At 42.1% G+C, this 23,910-nt stretch overlaps 2 protein-coding genes across 3 annotated transcripts in view; one reads left to right on the top strand and one right to left on the bottom strand.

The window, feature by feature from the left end:
* The first annotated feature begins 580 nt into the window (after positions 1 to 580).
* ANKRD1 (ankyrin repeat domain 1) lies at positions 581 to 10,015 on the top strand. Its single transcript, XM_047702374.1, has 9 exons — positions 581 to 733; positions 1,382 to 1,561; positions 2,440 to 2,577; positions 2,706 to 2,813; positions 4,029 to 4,127; positions 5,708 to 5,806; positions 6,012 to 6,110; positions 6,247 to 6,345; positions 9,134 to 10,015. Exons 1-9 carry the CDS (start codon positions 590 to 592, stop codon positions 9,242 to 9,244), a joined length of 1,077 nt encoding a protein of 358 aa, XP_047558330.1. The 5' UTR covers positions 581 to 589; the 3' UTR covers positions 9,245 to 10,015.
* A 6,028-nt stretch (positions 10,016 to 16,043) lies between these two features.
* RPP30 (ribonuclease P/MRP subunit p30) overlaps positions 16,044 to 23,910 on the bottom strand; it is a 28,670-nt gene continuing 20,803 nt past the window's right edge. The window contains exons 7-11 of one of the 2 annotated variants that reach the window (XM_047702375.1): positions 22,646 to 22,762; positions 22,041 to 22,070; positions 21,591 to 21,628; positions 21,131 to 21,210; positions 16,044 to 16,921 (exon numbers count right to left, since the gene is read on the bottom strand). In XM_047702375.1, the coding sequence (XP_047558331.1) occupies positions 16,812 to 16,921; positions 21,131 to 21,210; positions 21,591 to 21,628; positions 22,041 to 22,070; positions 22,646 to 22,762 (375 nt within the window). In that variant the 3' untranslated portion in view covers positions 16,044 to 16,811. The remainder of the gene's footprint in view (positions 16,922 to 21,130; positions 21,211 to 21,590; positions 21,629 to 22,040; positions 22,071 to 22,645; positions 22,763 to 23,910) is intronic. The other variant, XM_047702376.1, reaches the window with a different exon arrangement.

Raw genomic sequence — 23,910 nt, 5'->3', positions numbered from 1 at the left:
TGGCCAGTGACACCATAAAATAAAAGTGCATTACTGAATGCTTTCAGTTTCTTATAATGATGGTAAGGTGGCATGTCATGGGGCCTTTTTAGCCCTAGACATCACTCCAGAGAATTCCAAACCGATATAGACAAGGGTCATTAGGACCCGGATCCTTTCCTCTCAGACTGTTTACTGATAGGAATAGGATGTCCTAAAGCAACACTTCCCCCAAGTGAAGTGTTGATAAGTCTGGTTATCAGCAAGATATTACTGGCAGTGTGCTATGCAGGGTATTTACATTTTCTTGATAGGGTTAGTCATATGAAAGCTGGCAAAGAAGGAAAAGGAGCAGCCTGTGGTGCGGTATCAACAGACAGCTGTCCCCTGGCTTCTCGATAAATAGGATGACTTGCATTGCTGAGCGGTGTGGTCACCGCCCAAGGAATGGCCCTCTCACATTTCTTCCTGATTCACACATTCAGGGGGGTTACTTGGCAGCCCCTCCCTCCTCTGCTTCCCAGACACTGAGTCTGGAATGAAAATTCACCTGCCTCTGAGTTGGCCGCGGGTGGGGGCAGGGGTGTTACTTGGGTTCCCAGGTTGGGAGATGACTTCACCCGGCCCTCGCTATATAAGGCGACCGGTGTGGAGGGGCTCCGCAGGGCTGACTCGAGGCATTCGTTCCACAGCAGCAAACACGCAGACGAACCAACCTCAGGCTGACATGATGGTGATGAAAGTGGAAGAGTTGGTACGTAAGGCACGTTGTTGTCTCACCGTGAAAACCAGTTTAGTCTTGGTTTTTATATGTCCGAAATGTCCTTCTTCTTCAGGCAAAATGCACAGGTACTCTGATGTTGTCCACAGAACAGGGTTGGCCTAAGTGATGAAATAAGTGAAATTGGGAAAACAAATCTGGCCGCGTCATGAATGTTCTCTGTATTTCCTATTTATTATCTTCTCCTTTGGTTTTCTTACTAAAGCGTGGATATGAGGATGCCTTAGGGAATAAGTTCTATGGCAAGAATAGATGTCTGGAAACTTCCACAACTCAAGGCCAAGAGTCAATCAAAAGTACCTGAAATGGAAGAATTTTAAATAATCATGGAGGGGTTGTAGTTTTCTTAGGTGAAGTGTGATTAGGTGGATTAAAAGTGCATTTAATCATATTAGCCTAAACTCAGCCTTGCTTTACCAAGAGAGGAGGACCATCGTCTGATGGCCTTCCTGGTCTCCTGCAGCCGCAGCAGCGTGTCCCAGCCTGAGATCTGAGAGCACAGCACACGGATGTGGCTGTCATCAGGCAGGGAGGACCAGGGCCCCCCTGCAACATCGTCTCTGGAGAATGATCCCAGGATAGGCCCTGCTACTTCTGACCTACAATTTTCGTTCCCCCCAGGTCACGAGGAAGAAGAATGGCAGTGGGGAGACTGGGGAGTTCCTACCTGAGGATTTCAGAGATGGGCAGTATGAAACTGCTGTTACTTTAGAGAAGCAAGAGGACCTGAAGACACTTCCAGCCCACTCCCTGAGCCTGGGGGAGCAACAGTGGAAAATTGAGAAAGAGCGAGAGGCAGAGGTAAGGACCTTTCTTGGAATCCACTAGTGTGGGAAGTCAGGGATGGGGTAAGAGAAGGAGGTGCCAGGCAGGAAGGAGAAAAGAGAGGAGACAAAATAAATGCAACCACTCCAAAGGTGTTTCTTTGCCAAATTCAAACCCATAAAGAGACAACTTATATAGGACAGGTTGTAGGAACTAATTCTGTAGCAAGACAATGACTTCTGGATTCTGAATCAATGATTGAAGGTTCTAGGACTACCTTCTGATTTAAAGACTTGGAAAGAGAAACATGACCAGTGAATTTCTGATGTCATACACTGTCTAGTTAATCCAAGGCAAGAGAGACTTTTTCTCAATCACATGGCTTTGGCTGTGTTCATTATCTGTGCTGACAAACTCCGTGGTGCCATGTGAATTTTCATTCCTTACTAATTGCAGATAAAACATGCCTTAGTTAGCAGTAGTCCCAGGAAAGCCTGCTTCATGAACCCTGCTCTGTAGGCTGCCTGAAAGAGACTGGCATTGATATTTCAGAACTTAACCCTTATTGTTGGATTCTTTTGAGTTAAATAAAAAAATTCGGCAGAAATCCAGGGTTTGTTTATGGAAATGATGACTCGATGCTCAGTTACAGACTACATCCTAACTCCAATGAGTCAAAGGCTGATGCTAAAGGCAAGGGAAGTGAAGATGAAAATGTAGACGCCCAAAATTCTTGAATAAGAAGTCACTAAGTCAAAGTCAACGATTAGTTTTAAAGGTTGTTGTTGCTTTTTTTGTTTTTTGTTTTTTACTTTTTTTTACTGTTTTGCTCTAGCTGTTTCCCCTTGCAGATTTTGTTTAGACACAACCAGAATGCTGGTCACCATGTTTTGAAATATGGATTTCTTTTTTAGCTCAAGAAGAAAAAACTAGAACAGAGATCAAAGCTTGAAAATTTAGAAGACCTTGAAGTCATCATTCAGCTGAAGAAAAGGAAAAAATACAAGAAGACTAAAGTCCCAGCTATAAAGGAACCTGAACCTGAAATCATTGTAAGGACGGTTTGCTTTGGTAGTATTACATGTCTGGCATTAGGCTGCCGGGGAATAAATATCTGTGGAGGGTTTGATCGGATGTCGGAAAGCTCACAGTAACTCCCGCGCTCTGCTCTTGGCTTTAGACGGAACCTGTGGATGTGCCGAGGTTCCTGAAGGCTGCTCTGGAGAATAAACTGCCAGTAGTAGAAAAATTCTTGTCGGACAAGAACAATCCAGATGTCTGTGATGAGGTAACTTCTACAAAGTGCTGCAAAATCCAGCTCATTCATTTTGTGCTGTTTCTGCTTAACTTCTGCCTTGCTAACATGGTGCCAACAAGCACTCCACCTGGAACAGTCTCTCCAGCTGTTGTCCCAGATGCCACTAGCATATTAGGGTAGTGCAGCGGTCCGGAACCAAGAGGCTGGATTCGTGCTGAGAATTGCAGCATTTTTTGCACTCCCATATTCTTCCAGCTGACTTTTTAGTTTGTCTTTAGCTTTTTATGTTCTTGGGGTAGACTTTTAATAAGGCAGAACCAACAAGTCCCTTTTAGACAGACACACAATAGCATCATCCTTTAAAGAAAAAAAAGATTTTATTTATTAGAGACAGAGAGGTGAGGGTAAGCACAAACAGGGGGAGGGGCTGAGCAGGGAGCGTGATGCAGGGTTTGATCCTAGGACCCCGGGATCATGACCTGAGTTGAAAGGAGATGCTTGACCGACTGAGCCACCCAGGTGCCCCAATAGCATCATCCTTGATTGGACCTAAACACATCACCACTATTCAGGGACTCTGTGACTCGAGTTCAAGTGCTGGCTCTATCACTACGTGACTATTTGATTTTAGCAGCTACTTTGCATTTCCTAGACCTCTGTTTCCTTGTCTGTAAATAGAGGGCACTGGAGTGAACAATGGCAACAGTTGTTCTAGGCCAAATAGTCAATCCATTAATATGAAGTCTTTTTACTAGAAGCACTAATCCTTTTTGTGTCCTTTCCCCCCTGAACTGAATGGGGAATCATTTCTGAAGTTGAACTAAAAATGAGTCCCCCATTCTCTTAAAGAATAATTGAATTCTTTTTGATATTCAACCCAGCAACGGTCCCAGATGGGAGAAAACCTTCTGGTTTGCATGGAAATTCTACACAAACAATGAAGGCACAAAATTCAAGAAAGGGGAATGTCAGTGTTGAGGTAGTTGTGAGCTTGAAGTTCACATCCCTCCACGTAGACCACTGAGCACTTAGAAATGTACCTGCAGGAAACTCAAGCCTCAGTTGCAGGATCACTGTTCTAGTTCTGAAATTTTAGTGAATTTGACATTTCTAATTCAAAAAGAAGTACTTGAGTTTCTATCAGTGAGGTTGTAGGAGTCCTCAGCTTCCTACCTCTTAGAAAGGATTTCTGCTCATTTTTATATGCATCGCTATCTCTCTCTTTTTAAATCTCTCTTCTGACAGTATAAACGGACGGCTCTTCACAGAGCATGCTTAGAAGGACATTTGGCAATTGTGGAGAAGTTAATGGAAGCTGGAGCTCAGATCGAATTCCGTGATATGGTAAATATATTTCTTTGTTTGGAAATGAGCCAAAATAAGGAATCCATATGAAGCTTGAGAAAACCTACGATGAAAAATGGGGCTGATTGGATTGAAAATTGATCTGAGAAAACCAGGCAAAAGCTCATTTCTCCATACAAAAGGAAGTTGGGAGATGGGGCTAGGTCATGTGGAAAGTATTTTCCATACATACTGAAGAGGAGACAAGTGTTCCAGGGAAAAGAAGGAAGTGAAAGACACTGCATGCAATTCAATATCCCCATCAGAGAGTTGGGTCAGTATCAAGTCAGTAGCATTACTGAGAAGCAATACAGTCAGCACTTGCCTCTCGGTGTCCCTGTCCTTCCATTATACACGGCAGTCTGCTTGTGGCCCCTTGGCAGCCAGCGATGTGTCAGAATTCTCTAGCTGTACACCTTGTATGATAGATGCCATCAGTGAGATCAGGGGCTAAACTGCATACGGAATTAACTGCATCCATGGAAAGTAGCTGCTATTCAGACCTTAATAATTCAACTACTGTGAGTTCTACAAAGACCAGCATACAGCATATTTTATGGACTGAAGATTGAGCTGGGTAAATGCTTTATTTATTTAAATGCAGCTCAATTTGACTTTATAGCAAAGTGGAAGAGGGATATTAAAAAGGTCCAAAGAATTTGAACAAAATTGAACCCTGAAGACAAACACATAGGAAAGCAATAAAAAAAAAAGTTTGCATGAAAAGACACTAACACTCATGAATGCATGATTTGGAAGGCCAGGAACATGTCAGAGAGGGGAAGAGGGCATCTCCCAAGAGTCAGGGCAGTGTGTGATGACCTCGAGTGGGGACACTTGAGGGACACTGGTTGTGTTGGCATAAACGACAGCACAGAACCAACAAGAGATGGGGAAAAAAGCACAGGGACACAGAAAGATGTGGCAGATCCAGATTAAAATCTCTTGGAAGGGACTACTTTTATTCTGCCAGAATTTTTTTTTTAAATTTATTTATTTGACAGAGAGAGATCACAAGTAGGCAGAGAAGCAGGCAGAGAGAGAGAGGGAAGCAGGCTCCCTGCCGAGCAGAGAGCCCGATGCGGGACTCCATCCCAGAACCCTGAGATCATGACCTGAGCCGAAGGCAGCGCCTTAACCCACTGAGCCACCCAGGCGCCCCTATTCTGCCAGAATTTTAAAATGCATTTCTCTAGAACTTCTGAGTATATTTGGCAAAAGTGGCTAAAAGTTCCAGGCAGATGTGGGTTTGGATATCTATTCTGATACTTACTAGCTGTCCTTCCTTGGGCAAGAAACTTGACTATTTTGGAGACTTGTTTTTCTCATCTGCCAAAGGAGCGCAGTCATAATGTTGCTGGGAGGACCAGTCCATCAAAAGTGCACAGCACCTTGTTGGGATGCTGAAATTCTCAATAAACTGTAGTTCTCAGTCATTGTAGTTGGAGTCTGGAGGGGGACAGCCCACTGCTACCATGGATGCTCTAGCCAGTCTGGTGTTCCCGGGTCTCAGAAACCAAGTATTAACTCCTCAGACCATTTCTTTACATTAACTCATGTCCTTTTACCTTCTGGTATAGCTTGAATCTACAGCCCTCCACTGGGCAAGCCGTGGAGGAAACCTCGATGTCTTAAAATTGCTACTGAATAAAGGAGCAAAAATCAGTGCTCGGGATAAGGTATTTATTTCCCCCCTTCCCCACTCCTGGGGCCCTCTCCCCTCCCCCCTCCTCTCCCAAAGCCACCTCACCATTTGGGTCAGCGGGAAACTTATGCTGTGTGGGGCACCATAGTGGCTACTTGTCCCCCTTGCACATGCCTTGGGGTCTGGGAGAGCCTCTGTCCCTGAGCCCCACAAATCAGTCGCATCCTTCAATTTCCCAGTTGCTCAGCACAGCGCTGCACGTAGCCGTGAGGACTGGCCACTACGAGTGCGCTGAGCATCTCATCGCCTGTGAGGCGGACCTCAACGCCAAAGACCGAGTGAGTCCCTGGGCCAAGTTCCACCTCCAGCAGCTCCAGCCTCACTTATCTGGAATCACTCCCCAAGCCCGGGCTCTTGTGGGACCCACTTCCTGGCCTCGGGCCCCACTTTAGCCTGTGGTCTCTGCTTCTCTAGGAAGGAGATACCCCTCTGCATGACGCCGTGAGGCTGAACCGTTACAAAATGATCCGACTCCTGATTATGTATGGGGCCGACCTCAACATCAAGAATTGTGTAAGTACCCGAAACAAGCATTCCCGCGTGTGGGCTTTCTGATGCATGAAAGCATATCTGCTCTACTTGAAAACGGTGCCAGAGTGGTAGGATTTCAGGGTTGGGGGTGGTCTTGTGATGCTTTAAATGCCCCTGTCTATTCCCCTAATGACATTGCTAGTCCTTGGCAATGACTCGGGTCACCTGGTCAGAGATGGGTGGAGCCATCATGACACAATCACAGTGTCCAGTGATTCTTTTAAGATTTCCTCTTGAACATATGGGACGGTCAAATTGTTCACCTTCACAAACCTAAGCACTGTCTTCCCTGGACACCCGTGGCTAAGCAAGGCCTGGGGTTGTCAGGAATAAAGACAGGCACCATTCCTGAAAGGATTAAATTCCACAGCAGTCAATGGGGCCAAGAGCCAATGAACTGAAATTAATCAATATCGAATCCGAGTAATTCTGAGTAGTCCTCCCCTCCTTACAACAGCAGACATGCTACCACTTTCTTCCAGGGTTAGCCATGCTTTTGCCTATATTTTTTGAGATAATTTCTATCCATTCTCCACTGTGGTTTATCTGCATATCCCTCAAAATAATTTCCTATATTTAGGCCCTGAAAATGCTCATATAAGTCCCTTCTACAAGTACGTGTTAATTTAGCTTCATCTGCAAGCCAGGGAAGAGAGCCAACTTTTCCTCATGGTCCCAATTCCCAGACAAACATCATCTAATATAAGCTTTAAAAATATCACTGGGAGGAATGGATATAAATTACCAAAGAAATAATTTGAAAGATTTGGTAGAGAATCACTTTACAAAGAAGGAAAACCCCAGTCATCTTCTATTGTGAATAATTTCTTCCCCTTATTGTGTTACTATGAGACTGAGAGGAATATTTTATCATAAAAAAAAAAAACCTCAAAACTGTCTTGGTGTTAGGAACAAAGGATAGAAGCAATAAACAGAGGCTGCTTGGATGGGAAAGTGTTAATAGTAGGATCCCCTCATCCTTCATATTGGGATTGGTCTTATCTAATAATTTAAATAAATTAGCGGGAAAAAAGTAGATTTAATGAAATCTCCAAAACTGCAGAAACTATGACAATTATTTTTAGGCAGTAAGACATTACCAGCCCAGAGAACTAGCCTATAGATTTGGGGAGACTGTGTAAGTAGCCAGAAAATCAGGAGATAAATTCTAATAGAGATGAGGTAAAGGAATTCGTGGAAGAATAGCCCAAAATATACCAATGGGGCTCAAGGCTTTGAATTATCAGTTAGAGCGCAACATAAGGGCCCTAGAACTATTAATGTCATTGATCCAATGGCCGGATATTCCCCAAAAGACCACTAAGCCACTGGGCACCATCTTGAGGGGGACTGGAAACAACACACAGTACATTATTCTGTTGTCCAAAGCTCTGTCACCATGTGTACCGATGAGTGTTTCTCAAGGAACATGCTATAGAGGTGAGGAGTTCCAAAATGAGGGTTACAGGGCCACTAGTTCAAATAAGCACAGGGGCCAGGCAGATCACCTAAATTACATAAATGTTGGCTGCAGGGGGTCTGTGCACATAACTTTTAAAGACGGTGGCTCCTCCCCACCCCAGTCCATTGTTGCTCGGTGAAGCCCTAGGTATCATGCTGGCCAACTCTTCTGATTTTCTCAGAGAGTTCACGGATTCAGTTGGGAAATCTGCTAATTTCCGACTGTTGCAATTAATTCCAACTTTTAAGAAATCTGAGTTCTGTCTGGGCCCAAACAAAAGAGGTCTCTAGACTGATTTGCATCTTAAAGCTGCCAGTTCACAGTCTCTGAGTTAAAGAGACTTCCAAAAGAACAGGGGTGGGGAATTTTTTTTTTTTTAAGGATTTTATTTATCTATTTGACAGACAGAGATCACAAGTAGGCAGAGAGGCAGGCAGAGAGAGAGAGAAGAGGAAGCAGGCTCCCCGCTGCCCAGAGAGCCCAATGTGGGGCTCAATCCCAGGACCCTGGGATCATGACCTGAGTTGAAGGCAGAGGCTTTAACCCACTGAGCCACCCAGGCGCCCCAGGGGTGGGGAATTTTAAGACTTCTCATATTTAAGTACAAGAATTGAGAGGTGACATGGTATTCATTTTTGTAAATGTCTGGAGATATACGCATAAGCGGAAAAGCATTTTGGTCTCAAAAATTATTTACACGTTGTTGATGTCCCCCCAAGAAAAATGAAATTTCCCAGGAGATCCTAGTGTGAAAACTAGCCCTCTTGGAGCAGTAATAGTTCTACACAGCACCTGAGGACTTCACCAAGGTGTCCAAACAGCTCGTTTACCATCATGTTTTATCAGGAATTGTTTTCACAATCGATAGGAACTGGTTCTTGACCACTTTCTCCCCAGGCCTCTTCTACAGGATACTGGATATATAGAGAGGCATTTTTTAAAATTTCAGAGTGACTTGGAATGCTCTTCCCATTTACTGTCTAGGAACTGGGGATTGTTTTTTTTTTTTTTAACCAATACCTGGGGCAGTCCCACAGGGCAGGGGGGAAAAAAAAACCAACAACAAAACCCCAAAACATTGCTCATCTGAAATGCCATAAAGCATTCCTGTGAGAAACACTGAAGGGCTGATTTGAATATAAACTGCAAATCACTCATAGTGGAAAGCATAAAACAGGTCAACAACATAGACCCATCCATTACCTCATTAAACACACACACACACACACACACACACACACAGAGGATGTGTAGAATTTATAGATGCCTTCCATCTGAAAGTCACATTTCCTTCTGCATTTTGATTAGGCTGGGAAGACCCCAATGGATCTGGTCCTGCACTGGCAGAATGGAACCAAAGCGATATTTGACAGCCTGAAGGAGAACTCCTACAAAACCTCTCACATAGCCTCCTTCTGAGGGAAATGGCGCTGCTCGCATCCCGTTGTTCTTCACTGGCATTTTGAAGGCAAGGCCCCAAGGAAGAGCAACTAGTCCTAACACCCAGCTCTTATCCACCTGTTGTACAGCTGCACCCAGTGAAGTCTGGAGAAAGCACAGGCATATAGTTAGGGGAATTTCCCTTAGTGAATCTCACTCTATTTATTTTAATTTATTTCCGTTTATTTATTTATTTATTTACTATGATGCCACTGGAAATTCTGATCCTTCACGATGACCCACTTGGTGAGCAAAGCTTCATTTGTATATAACACTTCAGAGCCTCCCTGTAGATTTGCTCTTAGACCATGTTAACGAGCAATGCTGTTCGTGCCTACTCATGTGCACCTAGTTGGTGGAAGATATTTCAAGGTGTTTTTTTTTAAAGGACAAGGGTGATTATTACAGCCTTCTTTTCTCCTGAATTTTTAATGCTGAAGTTTGGGGCAGTGGGAGGCGTGTAGAGACAGGAGGAGAAACTGTAGAATGAGAGGGATTCTGTGAGGAGGACGGTAAAGCCAAGCCGTCAGACGCCCAGGCCTGGTATTCCTTACCAAGTCACACGTTGTACCAAGGTGAAGAGAATGTTGTGAGTGTAAGTGGCATGTTCGTGGCAGGTGCAGGCCACTGGGCCATGATGAAGTGAATTTGCTGAAAAAAGATGAAAGTGACCGCAAAGTGTAAATGTGTAAATGTATATTATGTTGTATGTCTATTTTATATTCATAATAAAAGCAAATTCTAAACCTCTTTCTAAGTGCTTCTATAAGTATGGTGGGAAAGAACCATGTGAAAAAGGCCATTTAGATGGAGTTTTTTTGTGTTCCAAGTTTTGGGGATTGGAAATGTCCTGTAAAATAGTACCTCTGACAGTATTGACCATGTATGCAGACCACCTGAAGATCTTGCTAAAATGCAGTTTCTGATCCCTCCCATTTTTGCAGGGGTTGGGGGCGGGGAGGCAGACTCTGCATTTCTGAGAAGCTCCCTGATGATGCAGAGGTGGTGGTACACCAGAAGCACACTTCGAGCAGCAAGGCTGGGAGAACCATAACCAAGATAGAGGAGTTCAAGTTCTTTTGGCTCCAGTGATGGGGAGAAAGAGACCCCTGGTGGGCAGAATGATTACTGCATGTTAAACAAATGATCTTTGACATTCCCATCAGCGCTAATCGGAGACTTAACGATTATTGTGGACACCGGCTGTGTGTCAGAGGCTGCCCAAGAGAAAATACACCTGGTTAATGATTTCTGACCTCCAAGGGGAGCCATTTTGTTGCCAGGTGCTAGGCCAGGTGCTAAGACCTGTGATGAGAAAACCAGATTGTCCCTGCCCTGCTTTCCGGGAACAGATGAATATTAAAGAAATAATGTCCGAAATAGATACATAGTGATGATCTGTGGTAAGTCCAATGAAGGGAAAAAAACAAGAGTGCTGTGAGTCTCAGATGCAACAGCACACTCATTTGAAGGGGAGGGGCAAGGTGGGGAATTCTACAAAGACTTCACTGAGGTGCTGACTTTTGGGGGCAGTCTGAAGGATGAGCTGGAGCTATTCCAGACAGCAGAGAGGCCACCGGAAAGGACATGATCATGGAGAAAGTCTGGCACTTTAGGAAATGTATGAAGGCCAATATAAAACAGTAGCACTGGGGTCCCTCCCTCCAAAACTCTCTCTGGGTGGAAGAACACATATGGCCTCTTGGCTATGCCTCTAACACTGAGAGCATGCACAGGCATGGTCCCTAAGCAGAAGGTGTTCTAGTCAGCTGCTCCCAGACACCTAAGTTGTGAGGATGGTTTGAGATATCTTTGAGCCTTTTGTATCTAGTCTCCTAACCTCCCAAGGGCATCAGGAACTTCAGTCCCTCCATTGTCTCCCTCCTGCCAGGGTCCTGGCTCTAACCAGTCATGTCCTTAAGGCTCAGGTCCTCCCACTTCTTCCTCTTAAAGCACCCATGACACAAGTCACATTTTTCTTGCTGGTATTGGCATCTCCCACAGCATAACTTGGCAGGTTATTAAGTGACCAAGTTCTCTCCTTATGATGGCTTCCTCAAACTCCCCTCCCCGCAACAGCTGGGAGGGTACAGAAGACACTTTTGAGTCACCACATGAGATTTCCATCAGCACAAAGGTAGAGGGCGAAGGTACCCCGTGAAAAACAACATGGGCTAAGTTCCATTTGAACAAGGCCAACTCTGTCACCTCTGCTAATGGAGAAGATAAACACTTCAGGCAAAGCTTTCACCTGTCTCACAGGTGGTCAACTTTAAAGCTCTTTGTCTTGCCACCTGAGCCAACTCTTTGCCCACAATCTGTCTCTCATCTTGGCTCTTCCTCAGTAAAGAGGACGTCCCATTGACCAACAGATGCCTGGTAGTTTTTCTTGCTTCTCTTTTCCTCACTCCTTTATCCCAATCAACCTCCAAGTCTTCTTACCAAGTATCCTCCGAAAGTGGTTCTGCAGTCTGTCCACTTCTCCCATCCCAGGGGCCACTGCCCTAGCTCAGATGGCCACGGTTTCCTCCCGTTACTCAAATGGCCCTTGCCGGGCTCCTGGCCTCAGGCTCTTTTCCCGCCAGTCTGTTAAGTTGCAGTCAGTTATTTATTTTTATTTTTTTTTATTAACATATAATGTGTTATTACAGAGTGATTTTTCTAAACTGCACATCTGGTCAAGCCATTCACCTCTTTAAAATTCTTCAGTGGCGGGGTGCCTGGGTGGCTCAGTGGGTTAAAGCCTCTGCCTTCGGCTCAGGTCATGATCCCAGAGTCCTGGGATCAAGCCCTGCATCGGGCTCTCCACTCAGCCTGCCTCTCTCTGCCTGCCTCTCTGCCTACTTGTGATCTCCATCTGTCAAATAAATAAATAAAATCTTTAAAAGAATAAATAAAAATAAAAAATAAAAATTCTTCAGTGGCTTCCCGTTGCCCTCAGGATGAAATGAAAACTTAACATTTTTCAAAAATTCTTGAAATCTGACAGCCTTTAACTCTGTATTCTCATCTATTTCTCATCACTCTCTTCACTAAACTCTGAATTTCGACTCTGTGGACTTTTCAGTTCCTTAAAAAATCCAGGTATTCTTATGTTTCAGTTTATAATGGACCATTTAGTCCTATTATTGGTCGTCCGGGTTGTTTCCATTTTCCCGTTATTCTAGACATTGTTGCAATGAATATCCTTATCTCACTACCCTTCATACCTAACCAGCTATTTCTGAAGAAACACATTCACAGAACTCTGTAAGATTAGTATCAAATTAATCCCCTTCCATTGTTATTCATTTTCCCCCAAATTATGAGAATTCTCATCTTATGAATCTTTTCTCTTCCAACCTGATCAGCAAAAGATATATTTGTGGTGAATTTTCCTAACTACTGAAAAAGTTCACCATCTTTGTTTATGGAGCATTTTTTGGATCCATCTTTATTGCCCAGTTTCTATTATGTCAGGTTCCTTGGAAGCAGAACCTGAAATGAGGATTCTTGTGTTAGTGATTTATTGAGCACGCTCTATAAGGCAATGAGGAAAACAGGACAGGGCAGAAGAAACAGGCAAAGATGCGCTTTCAGGAAGAGTCTCTCCTCAGCCTTATCCCAGCTCGGCAGCATCAATCACGCTGCAGAGGCCAGAACGTCAGGTGATAATGCCCTGCATCAGGCACAAGCCACGGGCCCGAACTGGGTTGGGGGTGGGGGGTGGGGAGGTAAAGCTTCCCAGGCCTCTTTGGGTAAGGTGAGTTCCATCAGCCCAGGGCAGTGCTCTGGGGAGAATGAAGAGAAACCATGAGTGCTCAAATTTGAATCAGCTGGAGAAAGGGTACGCCAGCCTGGTGAAAGGGATTTGGTGGACACTAACAGCATTTACCAAATTGCATATGTTTTTATTTGTTTTTTAGATCAGTGGGCGGGGGTGGGCAAAATGAGGAAAGAATCTCAAGCAGGCTCCACGTCCAGTGTGGAGCCTGACGCGGGGCTCAAGCTCACCACCTTGAGATCATGACCTGAGCCCAAATCAAGAGTGGAACACCCAACTGACTGAGCCATCCAGACACCCCTCAAATTGCGTATGTTTTTAAAAACAATTTTTTAAAGCTTTTACTAAGGATGCTAAACTCCTCTGCTCTATAAGATGCCTCATAAACCTACTCTCTTAGTTGTACTTTTCTAACAGAACATTATTTTTATAGAGGCAAATTAATTTTCATGTTTTCTGGCTTTAATGACCACATTTAGGTTTTTTCCAACCCAAGGTTATTTTAAACAAAAAATGTACTTACCTTTTCTTTAGTATTTTACGAACTTTAAAAAAATGTAATTCTTTAATCCATTTGAATTTAGTGTGGTGTACATTGGGTAGAAGATAAGGATTAGACTCATTTTTTTCCCTAAATGATAGAACAATAGCTAATGCTTAGTAGGTACGTTCTGTAGGACTAGTCCTTCTTTGAGCCTCCTACAAATATGAATCTGCTTAACCCTTGCAGTAGTGCCATCGGTAGGGAGAAAAGAAGAAAGTGAGTCAGAGTGATTATGAAATTTGTTCAAGGTCACAGGTACGGAGTACTGGCAGGTTCAGATTTTAATATGCAGAGTCTTTAGTCTTTGCACTTACTTTGCTGTACTGCCTTTCCTGCATAGCTAACCAGTTATTTCAACACCACTGAATTGAGAAATCCACAACTTCTTGTAAATGGGAGTTGTTCTGGACCCCCAAGTCTTTCACTCATCTATATGAATTTCTGCACCAGTTACACAGTTTTAGTTACCAGAGTCCTGTTGTACTCTGTAATACTGGATGTACAAGCCCCTTCCACTGGTGTTTTTTTCTTGAAGACTGTATTTATTTATTTGAGAGAGCAGAGAGAGAGACAGAGGGCAAGAATAGCGAGGAGGGGCAGAGGGAGAGGGAGAAGCAGACTCCCCATTGCACAGAGTCCAGATGGGGGCTCAATCCCAGGACCCTGGGATCACAATCTGAGCCAAAGGCAGATGCTTAACTGACTGAGCCACTCAGGTTCCCCCCTCCCATTATTTTTCTATGAAATTTGTAGGTATTCTATTTATTCTTTCAAATCCATATATACAAGGAAACCAACATATGTGGATGGTTTTAAATTTTGTTAAATTTATAATTTGGGAGAAAATCTGATGAACAATGTTTCATCCAAAACAAACAAACAAACAAAAAAAACCAGAGTGTCTTCCAGTCTTTAATTTCCCTTTAAAGAGTTTTCTTCATAGAGGACCTATGTGTTTCTTAATTTTTATCTTTGGAATAGTACCATCTTTTAAAATGACATTTTATAGCAACTTACTATTAACCAAACAATTACCTTTTGTGTCTTTAGCTTGTAACTGACCACCTTGCCGAACTTTTCTTTAAGGTATTGACATTTTGTTGCAGGAAGTCAGTTATGCATCATGTTCTAACAAAGATAAATATTAGAAGGAAACCTGCCTGCCACTCTCCACTGAGGACCAGCCATCATGCCCACCTATTCTGAACAGGATAAGTGTCTGTTCATAAACTGAAAGAAGACACATCTGCAAATATGTAACAAAGGTACATAAACGAAGGAGCACCTGTATTTCTAAGCTTTTCCCAGTTGCTTCCTTTTTGAAGAGGCCAGACTCATCTGCAATAATTTTTACTTCCTAATGTAACAGAGGCCCTCGCTATTATATCTGATGCAAGTGAGGCAAATCTACACGTAATATAACCAGTTGATTGAAACAGTAGACCAAGGTGGGACCTCAAAAAAAGATGACCATATTCCCCCTTAAATATTTTGAGTTTAAAATCTATAAATGCACACTCCTGTGCCGATCTTGGGATTATGGACCCTCCGATGGGACACCTATGGTTGTCTTTGATTGAGTTCCTGTCTCTTTAAGGAAGAAAGACAACTTAAGACTTGAGTGAAGCAATCCAAGTGTGGAATTTTTACTGGATCCCCCCAAAATCTTGGTTGTCCTGTTCATACCTATTGTGACAGGTTTTTGTTTTTTTTTTTAAATGGCTCATCTTTTCAAGCCTTTCAAAAGCATAAACTTGGATTTCCTGGGAATTCCTTTTTTGTGCTTCATAGTGCAACAGTTTTCATAATATTTAGTTAATATATATGTAACTTTACAATGCTAACCACAATGGCATCGACTGGTGAATAAACATACATTAACCATTGGTGAATCCAAGTGGGGTGAGGGCAGAAGCAAGCCGGCGCTTGAGGGAGTGGTGGACTCCTGTGTGGGCTTGGCAGCGACGGTGGCATCAGCATCATTTTACAGAGGGAATGGAGTTGGCTAATCCATCAAATTGCTCAAGCAGAAGTCAGACAAGAATGCTTTTAGAGCCACCATGTTCAGTACATACATTATGTAAACATATGTGTGTGTGTGTGTGATATATTCTATTTGTAAACGTTTGCCATGGGTTTTTATAATTTTTAAGACCAGGAGTGGATTTTAAGTTTTATCAAATGTCTTATCCATTAAAATGATTCTGATTTTTCTAATTTGATTGATAAATAAATATGATAAAGTACAGTACATTAAAAAGAACTGAAATATCCTTACATTCCTAGAATAAATCTCACTTGTCAGGCATACTGTTTTAATGGTCTCACTTTACCAATATTTTACCTAAGCAACTGTATCCATAAGTAAGACTGATATACAGCTCTTTTAAAAAATTATCTTTTCTCTCTCAGAATGGTGCCTTTTTCTCACTGAAATGATTCTTTATATCAACATAACGTGAATACAGATATTTGCAAAAAAGGCCACTTTCATTTATTTTAATGATTCTGCTACTTAAAAAAAAATCATTTCCAAAGTTGGTTGAGTACAATGGTTTGATATTTTTAATACTGCTATTATGAAAATCAGTATTAGGTTTTCAGGGACTTCCAACTCAAAGGAGGGAATTCTATTTCAAGAATATCATGAAGGTAAGCAGCAAAGGAAGAGCCACATGTAATTTTACATGCACTTTCTCTCTCCTTCCACAAAATTTATAGCAATTCCTTTCAGAAAGAACTTTGACTTGATGAATACAAAGAGAGAGGTTTACAACAAAAATAAATCACCTAAAGGCCAATCCCTTGGTATGCCTTAATAGGCCTCAAAATAACCCCTTTTTGAAGAGTAAGATTAAAAAATAATAAGCCATGTATATCCAGTAAAGCAGCAAAGCATGTATTTTTAAATGAAGAAGAAACATTTTAAAGAGTCTCCTGAAATATGGAAATATCTTATTCAATTATACCTGCTGTTTTATTACTTAACACAAAAAATAAATAAACTCGTCTCTGATTTTTCTCTTAAAGTGTATCTAAATTCATTAAGTGGGCAGTCTTTTTTTTTTACTGTTTCACTAGGTTTTGTTACTTTAACGGCTTGAATACAGAATTGTTTTTATAGATTACTGATTTCTAATTCCAAATGAAAACAGTAAATCATAAAGGTTTTAGTTCTATTGCGGCTGATGGACTATCAAAGGGAAGAAGGGAGTGTTGACAGAGACTGGGGATTCTTTTCAGCTCTCACACTTGGCTTTCTTGCAAGCTGGAAGAGAATCATCATCTGCTTCTGATGGTCGAGGTTTCTTCACTGTGGAAATAATTCCAAAGGCAGTTTTTCTAGTTTCTATAAAACAAACAGGGAAACCATAGGCCTTAAGACCTGATTTAAAAAGATGTGGTTTAACAAGTATCACCATGTTACTTTGACTTAACAACATTAGTAAATAATAAAGCCAGAATAACTGCTATGGATACTGATGTCATTCACTGTACTTTGTCTTCCCCAATGGATACAAATACCAGTATATTATTTACATGTAATTCATTCTAAAGGGATTACTCAAGAGTAAAACTGCAGGACAGGTTCTCTCCAATGGTCTGTCCATGGTACCTTAGGCAGCCAGGGCCCAAGTCCCAGACTTTGGTGCAGCAGATGTTTTAAGTACGGTAGAAAGGCACACGAATCAAGACAGCCTGGTCAACAGTCAGCTGTGTTCCTCCCATGGTGATGACATGTGCTTACTTCATTTTACAGCATGCACCGTATCTGGGTCCCTCACTAGGTCATCTATGTACCTCTGAAGAATCAGTCCGTATTGTATTAACACCCAGCAATGCCTGGTTATCTAACAGGTGTTCAATAAATACCTGTTGAGTGAATGAAAAAAATCAAACTCACACATTTATTGATCTCTTATATACTGATGACAATGGATAAAGAATGGGAATTGTGAGATTTAGGTCAGGCTGGCAGCAGAGTTCAACTTAAATCTATCCAATTTTAGCTAAAAAGGTACTACTGGCCCAGGCCCTGTGTCATCTATAAAGGGTACTGAGATGCCTACCACAAAAATAAAAGAATGTGAGGGGCAAATGTAATGGGAATGGAGGCACCCATAAGAAGAAACTCTGCCTGGATGAATCAGGAAGGTATCATAACAGAAGTAACACTAGGAATACAGAAAAAGAAAAAGATGGGATTCCTTTGCAAAGACATGCAGGAAAAGGTAAGAAGAACCTAGTATGTTTAGGGGACAATAAGCTGGTGTGAAGGAGGAATGTGAAAAATTTATGGGGAAATGGGGCTTGATGGGTAAGCTTAAGGCCATAACACCTTGAAAAGATCCAAATTTAGTCCTTATGAAATAAGGACTAGGGAGGAGAGAGAAGGAACGATCCACTGGCTACAAAGAAGACAGAATCAAAAGAACTTTGATGAACATAAATTCAGTTAAGATTTCTTGTTTTGTTTTTTAATTTATTTGACAGACAGATCACAAGTAGGCAGAGAGGCAGGCAGAGAGAGAGAGAGGAAGGGAAGCAGGCTCCCTGCTGAGCAGAGAGCCCGATGCGGGACTCGATCCCAGGACCCTGAGATCATGACCCGAGCCGAAGGCAGAGGCTTAACCCGCTGAGCCACCCAGGCGCCCCAAGATTTCTTGTTTTAAGTAATAAAAGTAAAGTCAATTCTAGAGTTACATAGGCATGACCTTCTCACTTATCAGGATTAATTTACCAAGTCTACTGAATCTTTGCCAATTATTTAAAGCATTCTAATTTGTAAAAGGACAAACTTCTCTCAAGATCATTAAAATGCCAACTTCCTCTGTCCCTCTCTACAACCTCCTTAGAATTGCTATTCACTGGTTTCTGGAACCCTGAATGGCCCACCTAATCCTGATTCCCTACTCACTGGAAGAGAGCCTTCCAGTGTTGAATGGCAGCTACTACGTGTCCTAAGTCTTCCGTTTCCAGATATCCATTCCAGCACTGCTTTCAACCATTTCATATTAAGGTTTCCAGACCCTCTAAGAACCTAGCAACCGTCTTCTGGTAGTGCTCCCGTGCACTGCTGTCCTTCTGAAAAGGGGCACTCGGGATAATACACATGCCAGCTGAGACTTCATCAACGCAGAGGGTAATAATAGTGAGACTCTGAATCCCCTTGCTTCAGATTCCTTTATTTCTTCTAGTGTAACCTGAGGCTGAATTCACAATCTTAGGAACCCACCACACTGCAGTCTAATATTGATCCCAATGTCAACTAAAAGCAGGGTAACTGTAATGTATCCTCCAGATGTGCTATTAATTCTGCAGGGACAGCAGCCATAAACCAGGACTCTCATACAGTGGGAGGGTAATGCTACCTAAAGTCCATAAGGCTTCCTTTAGTTTAGCTTCATAAAAGCCTAGCTTTATACATACCCTCTGCTGAACAGCTGAGTTTTTTTAAGTCAAGTGCAGAACTTCATATTTTTCCCATTATATTTTCTTATTAGCTTCCTTTTCATATTTTAGTCTATTTTGGAACACCAATTGTTATCCAAAATCTTGATGACTCCTTATGTTCATTTAAAACAGACAAAAATAATGACAGAACAACCAAAGCACAAACCCATATTTCTTAACTTCAAAACAATCTTGATAAAGTCCTAATGAATCTGGCCATTCCCAGAGCTTATGTGATAGGGTCTAGCCTACATAATACAATTATCTCAAACTAAAAATGTTGAAAACAGAAGCAAAATCATCTAATTTACGGTAAGTCAATACAGGAATCAGTTCTCCCAAGTGGGGATCAGATCATTAAAATCTAGACACAACACACAAGGCCTCAATAATTCACCTATTCATATGCCAAATAACCTAGTCTACATGTAGCCCTATTCTGAAGTTTAAATTTATCTAGGTGATATCAAGCGAACTGCTTCGTGACCACTACTACTAGTGCTAAAAATCACAGGGAGAACAAAGATAAAACAGATCGAAAGTATACATACTTTTCTTTTTTTTTTAAAAGGGAAGGAAGAGAAACAGTATGTTTTGAAAAGTTAATTTACTTGAGAGCGCACGTGTGTGCAGGAGGGCAGAGGGAGAGGGACAAACTGATTCTGTGCTGAGCACAACGCCTAAAGTGGGGCTCGATCCCACAAACCTGGGATCAAGCCCTGAGCCAAAATCAAGAATTGGGACATTTAACTGACTGAGCCACCCAGGCGCCTCTAAATTTTTTTCTTTTTAAAAAACCTCATCTTCGGGGCACCTGGGTGGCTCAGCGGGTTAAGTCTCTGCCTTCGGCTCGGGTCATGATCTCAGGGTCCTGGGATCCAGCCCTGCATCGGGCTCTCTGCTCAGCGGGGAGCCTGCTTCCCCCCTCTCTCTGCCTGCCTCTCTGCCTACCTGTGATCTCTGTCTGTCAAATAAAAAAAAAAATCTTTATAAAGAAACAAAAAAAAAAAACAAACAAAAAACACCCTCATCTTCATTCTCTAAAGTCCTGGCATAGCAAATACTTCTGGTTTAATTTTTATCATCTAATGAATATGAAGTTCAGTGGCTGCAAGTAGTGGAATTAAGGTGAGGAGGTAGGTTTATGTAAATGAAATGTGAGTAAAAGATATACAGTCTGCACACAGTTAAGCACGAAAAAAAATGAGAAAAAGGATCATGAGTTGTATTAAATATGAAAAGACACTATTTGAGTTTTTTAGTTGGTTTTTTTTTTTTTTTTTAAAGATTTTATTTATTTATTTGACAGAGAGAAATCACAAGTAAGCAGAGAGGCAGGCAGAGAGAGAGGAGGAAGCAGACTCCCTGCTGAGCAGAAAGCCCAATGTGGGGCTCGAACCCAGGACCTGGGATCATGACCTGAGCCGAAGGCAGCGGCTTAACCCACTGAGCCACCCAGGTGCCCCTTTAGTTGGGTTTTTAAAATGTATTTGCTGTTTCTGTGTTCCTAATAAATGGTTTAACATCAGTTTTTTCACATTTCAGTTCTTGCAAACAATGACTTCAAAAGGGGAAGCATGCCTCTCTGGAGAGGAGGGAGGAGGAAGGTAGACAGGCCCAAACATGTGGAGCTTGGAAGACACATTCAGTACTCAGTTTTGTAACACAGACCACGTTCGGTCCGCAGAGTACACAGAGTCAAGTCTGAAGCAAAGGGTGAGAAGCATTGGTGGGTAAAGTTAAAACAGGCTGAGCAAAGATGAGCCTAAAGGAGGTTTGCAGAGCAGGATAGTAAAAGTAAATAGGCTCCATCGTCTGATTAAAAAAGACTGGCTTGGGGTGCCTGGGTGGCTCAGTGGGTTAGGCCTCTGCCTTCAGCTCAGGTCATGATCTCAGGGTCCTGGGATCGAGCCCCACATCAGGCTCTCTGCTTAGCAGGGAGCCTGCTACCCACCCCACCTCCCCGCCCCAGCGTGCCTCTCTGCCTATTTGTGATCTCTATCAAATAAATAAAAATCTTTAAAAAATAAAACAATAAAAAAAATTAAAAAAGACTGGCTCCTAACATGAGCATTTGGTGTTCTTACTGGAAGAACTTGCTCACCTCCATGCAGAAGCACCGCTCGGCAGTTGGTGGACACGGCGGCCTTGGCGTCACTTTCAGACAGCCCAAACAGTAGTCCTCTGGTGGGGCCATTAAAGCTTTCAACCCAGCATCAGCCAAGGACAGGGGACTAACGGAAACCCAACTGCCAACCCCCGCTCCCCTGGCCACACCAAGATGGACTTTCACTCTTCAGCAGTTCTAGCCTGAATGCAACGGGCATCTGTGAAGAGACTCAATCTAAGCTTTTATGATACAGAGTCCCTTCTTCCCCTTTTTCTATTTCACCCTTAACTCAGGAAACAAAAGGATGAAGCTCTCTACAACCTATGTAATTTATTTTTGAAATTTTACATTGGTAAACTCACAATAAAAGGTTAAAAAAAAATCTTAAACTATAATATCACATCAATTTCCAAATTTCCTACATTTCAACAGCTTCCAACTCAGAAAAGGATACAAGTTTGCCACATCGTATGGGCCTCTTATTTCTAAAGGCTAAAATAAAGTGAACAAAAAAAAGACAGGAGGGAAGTTATTCATAGTATTTCAATGACTTCATTTGCAGTAAATTAATAAGATGCTTAAATATCCAAAAACTAAAGGAGTTAACCACATCAATTTAAGTCCTTACAATTTTGATGGTTTTCTTAAGTTTCCAAAAGTTTCTAAAAGAACCCTGAAAGCATTCTGTAACAGCATAAAGGAAAAAACTTCACATAAACAAAACCTGCATCCCAGAAGAAGTGGGGATACATTTTACTCTTCGGCAACTGCAATGGGCACAGGCAATTCAAAATGCAAATATGCAATAAGCATTCATTACATTACTATTAATTTATCCTCTAGAAACACGTTTCAAAGTTTTATAACTTGAAAAGTGAAAACAAAGTACTCACACCAGACTTACCCTTTCTGCAGCACTAGACACAATCACATTCTGCCAAAGAGAAAGTGATCAGTAATAATTTTAGATAAATGAAAAAAAAAATGGAAAAGTCTTTTAATACAAATAACCAGTTATCACTTGCTAACATTTAAGTTTCTACAAATACCATTCTTCTAAAGATAAGTTAAAGAATCAAAGTCAAAGAAAGACCTTAGGATCAAGAGCAGCCTACAAGACAAGAAACAGAGTAAGCCTTCCCACTGGATCTTACAAAAGGTGAATTCATTTAAAAAACTACTTGAAAAAGTCATATAATCTTAATTCAACTAACTGATGACAAACAATTGTTATCCAGACCATTCTTTTCACAGTAGGTGAACTTCAAATTCCTTATTAGTAGATAAAGGGTTTCAACACATCTTCCTCCCCCACCCTGCCATTCTTCTTCCTTTGATCTTTCTCCTTCCCTTAAAACTTGCAGGGTTCACTGACATGGGAGAATTTGTTTCCCGGCTTCAAGAACTTTCTGCTTTAGGGAAAAGGAATCAGTTAAACAATTTCAGTATATTAATAATAAGAATAAACTGCTGGATTTGAAAAACACCTTGAAATTTGGGGAACCATACCTTTCCTTTGCAGACCTGCATCAAATTGAGGGCATTGGAAATTGTGTACCTTCTCATTGTGGAATCTTTGATAGCAGGGCTGTAGATGAGTTCAAAGCCCACGCCTCGGTCAATTGCCTTCACAGGAGATAAAGAAAATAAACTGTCAAGGAGAAACACACACTGTCCTACTTTCTTTTCACTAAGAATCTTCCTCACCTCCCTCCTCAACCCTACCTTAGACCTCCCACATGTCAAGGTACAGCCTGAAACAAAGGCAGATTCATGCCTGAATGGCACCATCCACAGGAGAAGGCCAACGTTTGGCTCTATCTGATCAATAGTGGATCTTAGCTGTGGGGAAGCTGACTTTATATAAATAGGAATCATGAGGCAGCTACAGAGAGCAAAGTCCCAGGGGGGTGGCAAATGGGCTATTCCTCCACAAACTATTAAAAGGAAGATGGAAATGTGCTCCCTACACTTCCAGTAAACTGTTTGCAAACACAGAAAACAACAACAACAAAAATTAATTGGACCCAACAATGTAAGAGACAAAGAAATGAAGAGCTGAAAAATGCTTGAAGAACAGGGGTGGGAAGGCCCCTCAGGTGAGTCAATTATTACATATGTTGAATGAAGGAAGTATCGTGTCAAGTGCATGCTAAGAGTCTTATGTGTGTATTTAACCCTAATGACAACTTTATGAGGCACTGTGACAGAGACTGCTAACTGACCCCAATATCTGTTCTCCCCTTGTCCTTTACTAGAGTCCTGAGTTCTGGCTGGGTTTAGGCATGGAAGAAGCCTGGGCTCTTAACTATTTCGCCCAGCTCACCTCACCAGACAAGTTTAGTCTTTTACATAAGAAAAACTTCTTTCCTACTTAAGGCATTCTTAATAGCTGGGCATCCAGAAGTAAGAAAACAGCCTGGAAGGGGTGGAAACAGAACTGAAATCCACCACTACACTGTCCATCTTTTCTGATGACCAGCTCTGTATCTTCATCCATTCACAACAGGTATGTGTTCAGCCAACTACGTGTGGGAATGGTGAGCAAACGCTGACATGGTTCCTCCCTTTTCAGAGCTTTTACTCTAAGGGGACTACCAAATAATTACCAAAAAACCTAACACTTCAACTGTGGAAAGTGCTATCAAGAAGTTTAGGAGTAGATGACGAAGGAACTTAGTAAACAGGCATTTTCAGAGGGAGGAGTACACGGAAAGGCTCTGGGGTTGGAGGGAATGTGGGAGCACAGAGAGGAGGTCATGGCTGGGGACAAG

This window comes from Lutra lutra, chromosome 14 (genome assembly GCF_902655055.1).
Source record: "Lutra lutra chromosome 14, mLutLut1.2, whole genome shotgun sequence".
Classification (NCBI taxonomy): domain Eukaryota; kingdom Metazoa; phylum Chordata; class Mammalia; order Carnivora; family Mustelidae; genus Lutra; species Lutra lutra.
This window is presented reverse-complemented; position numbering and strand designations above follow the sequence as displayed.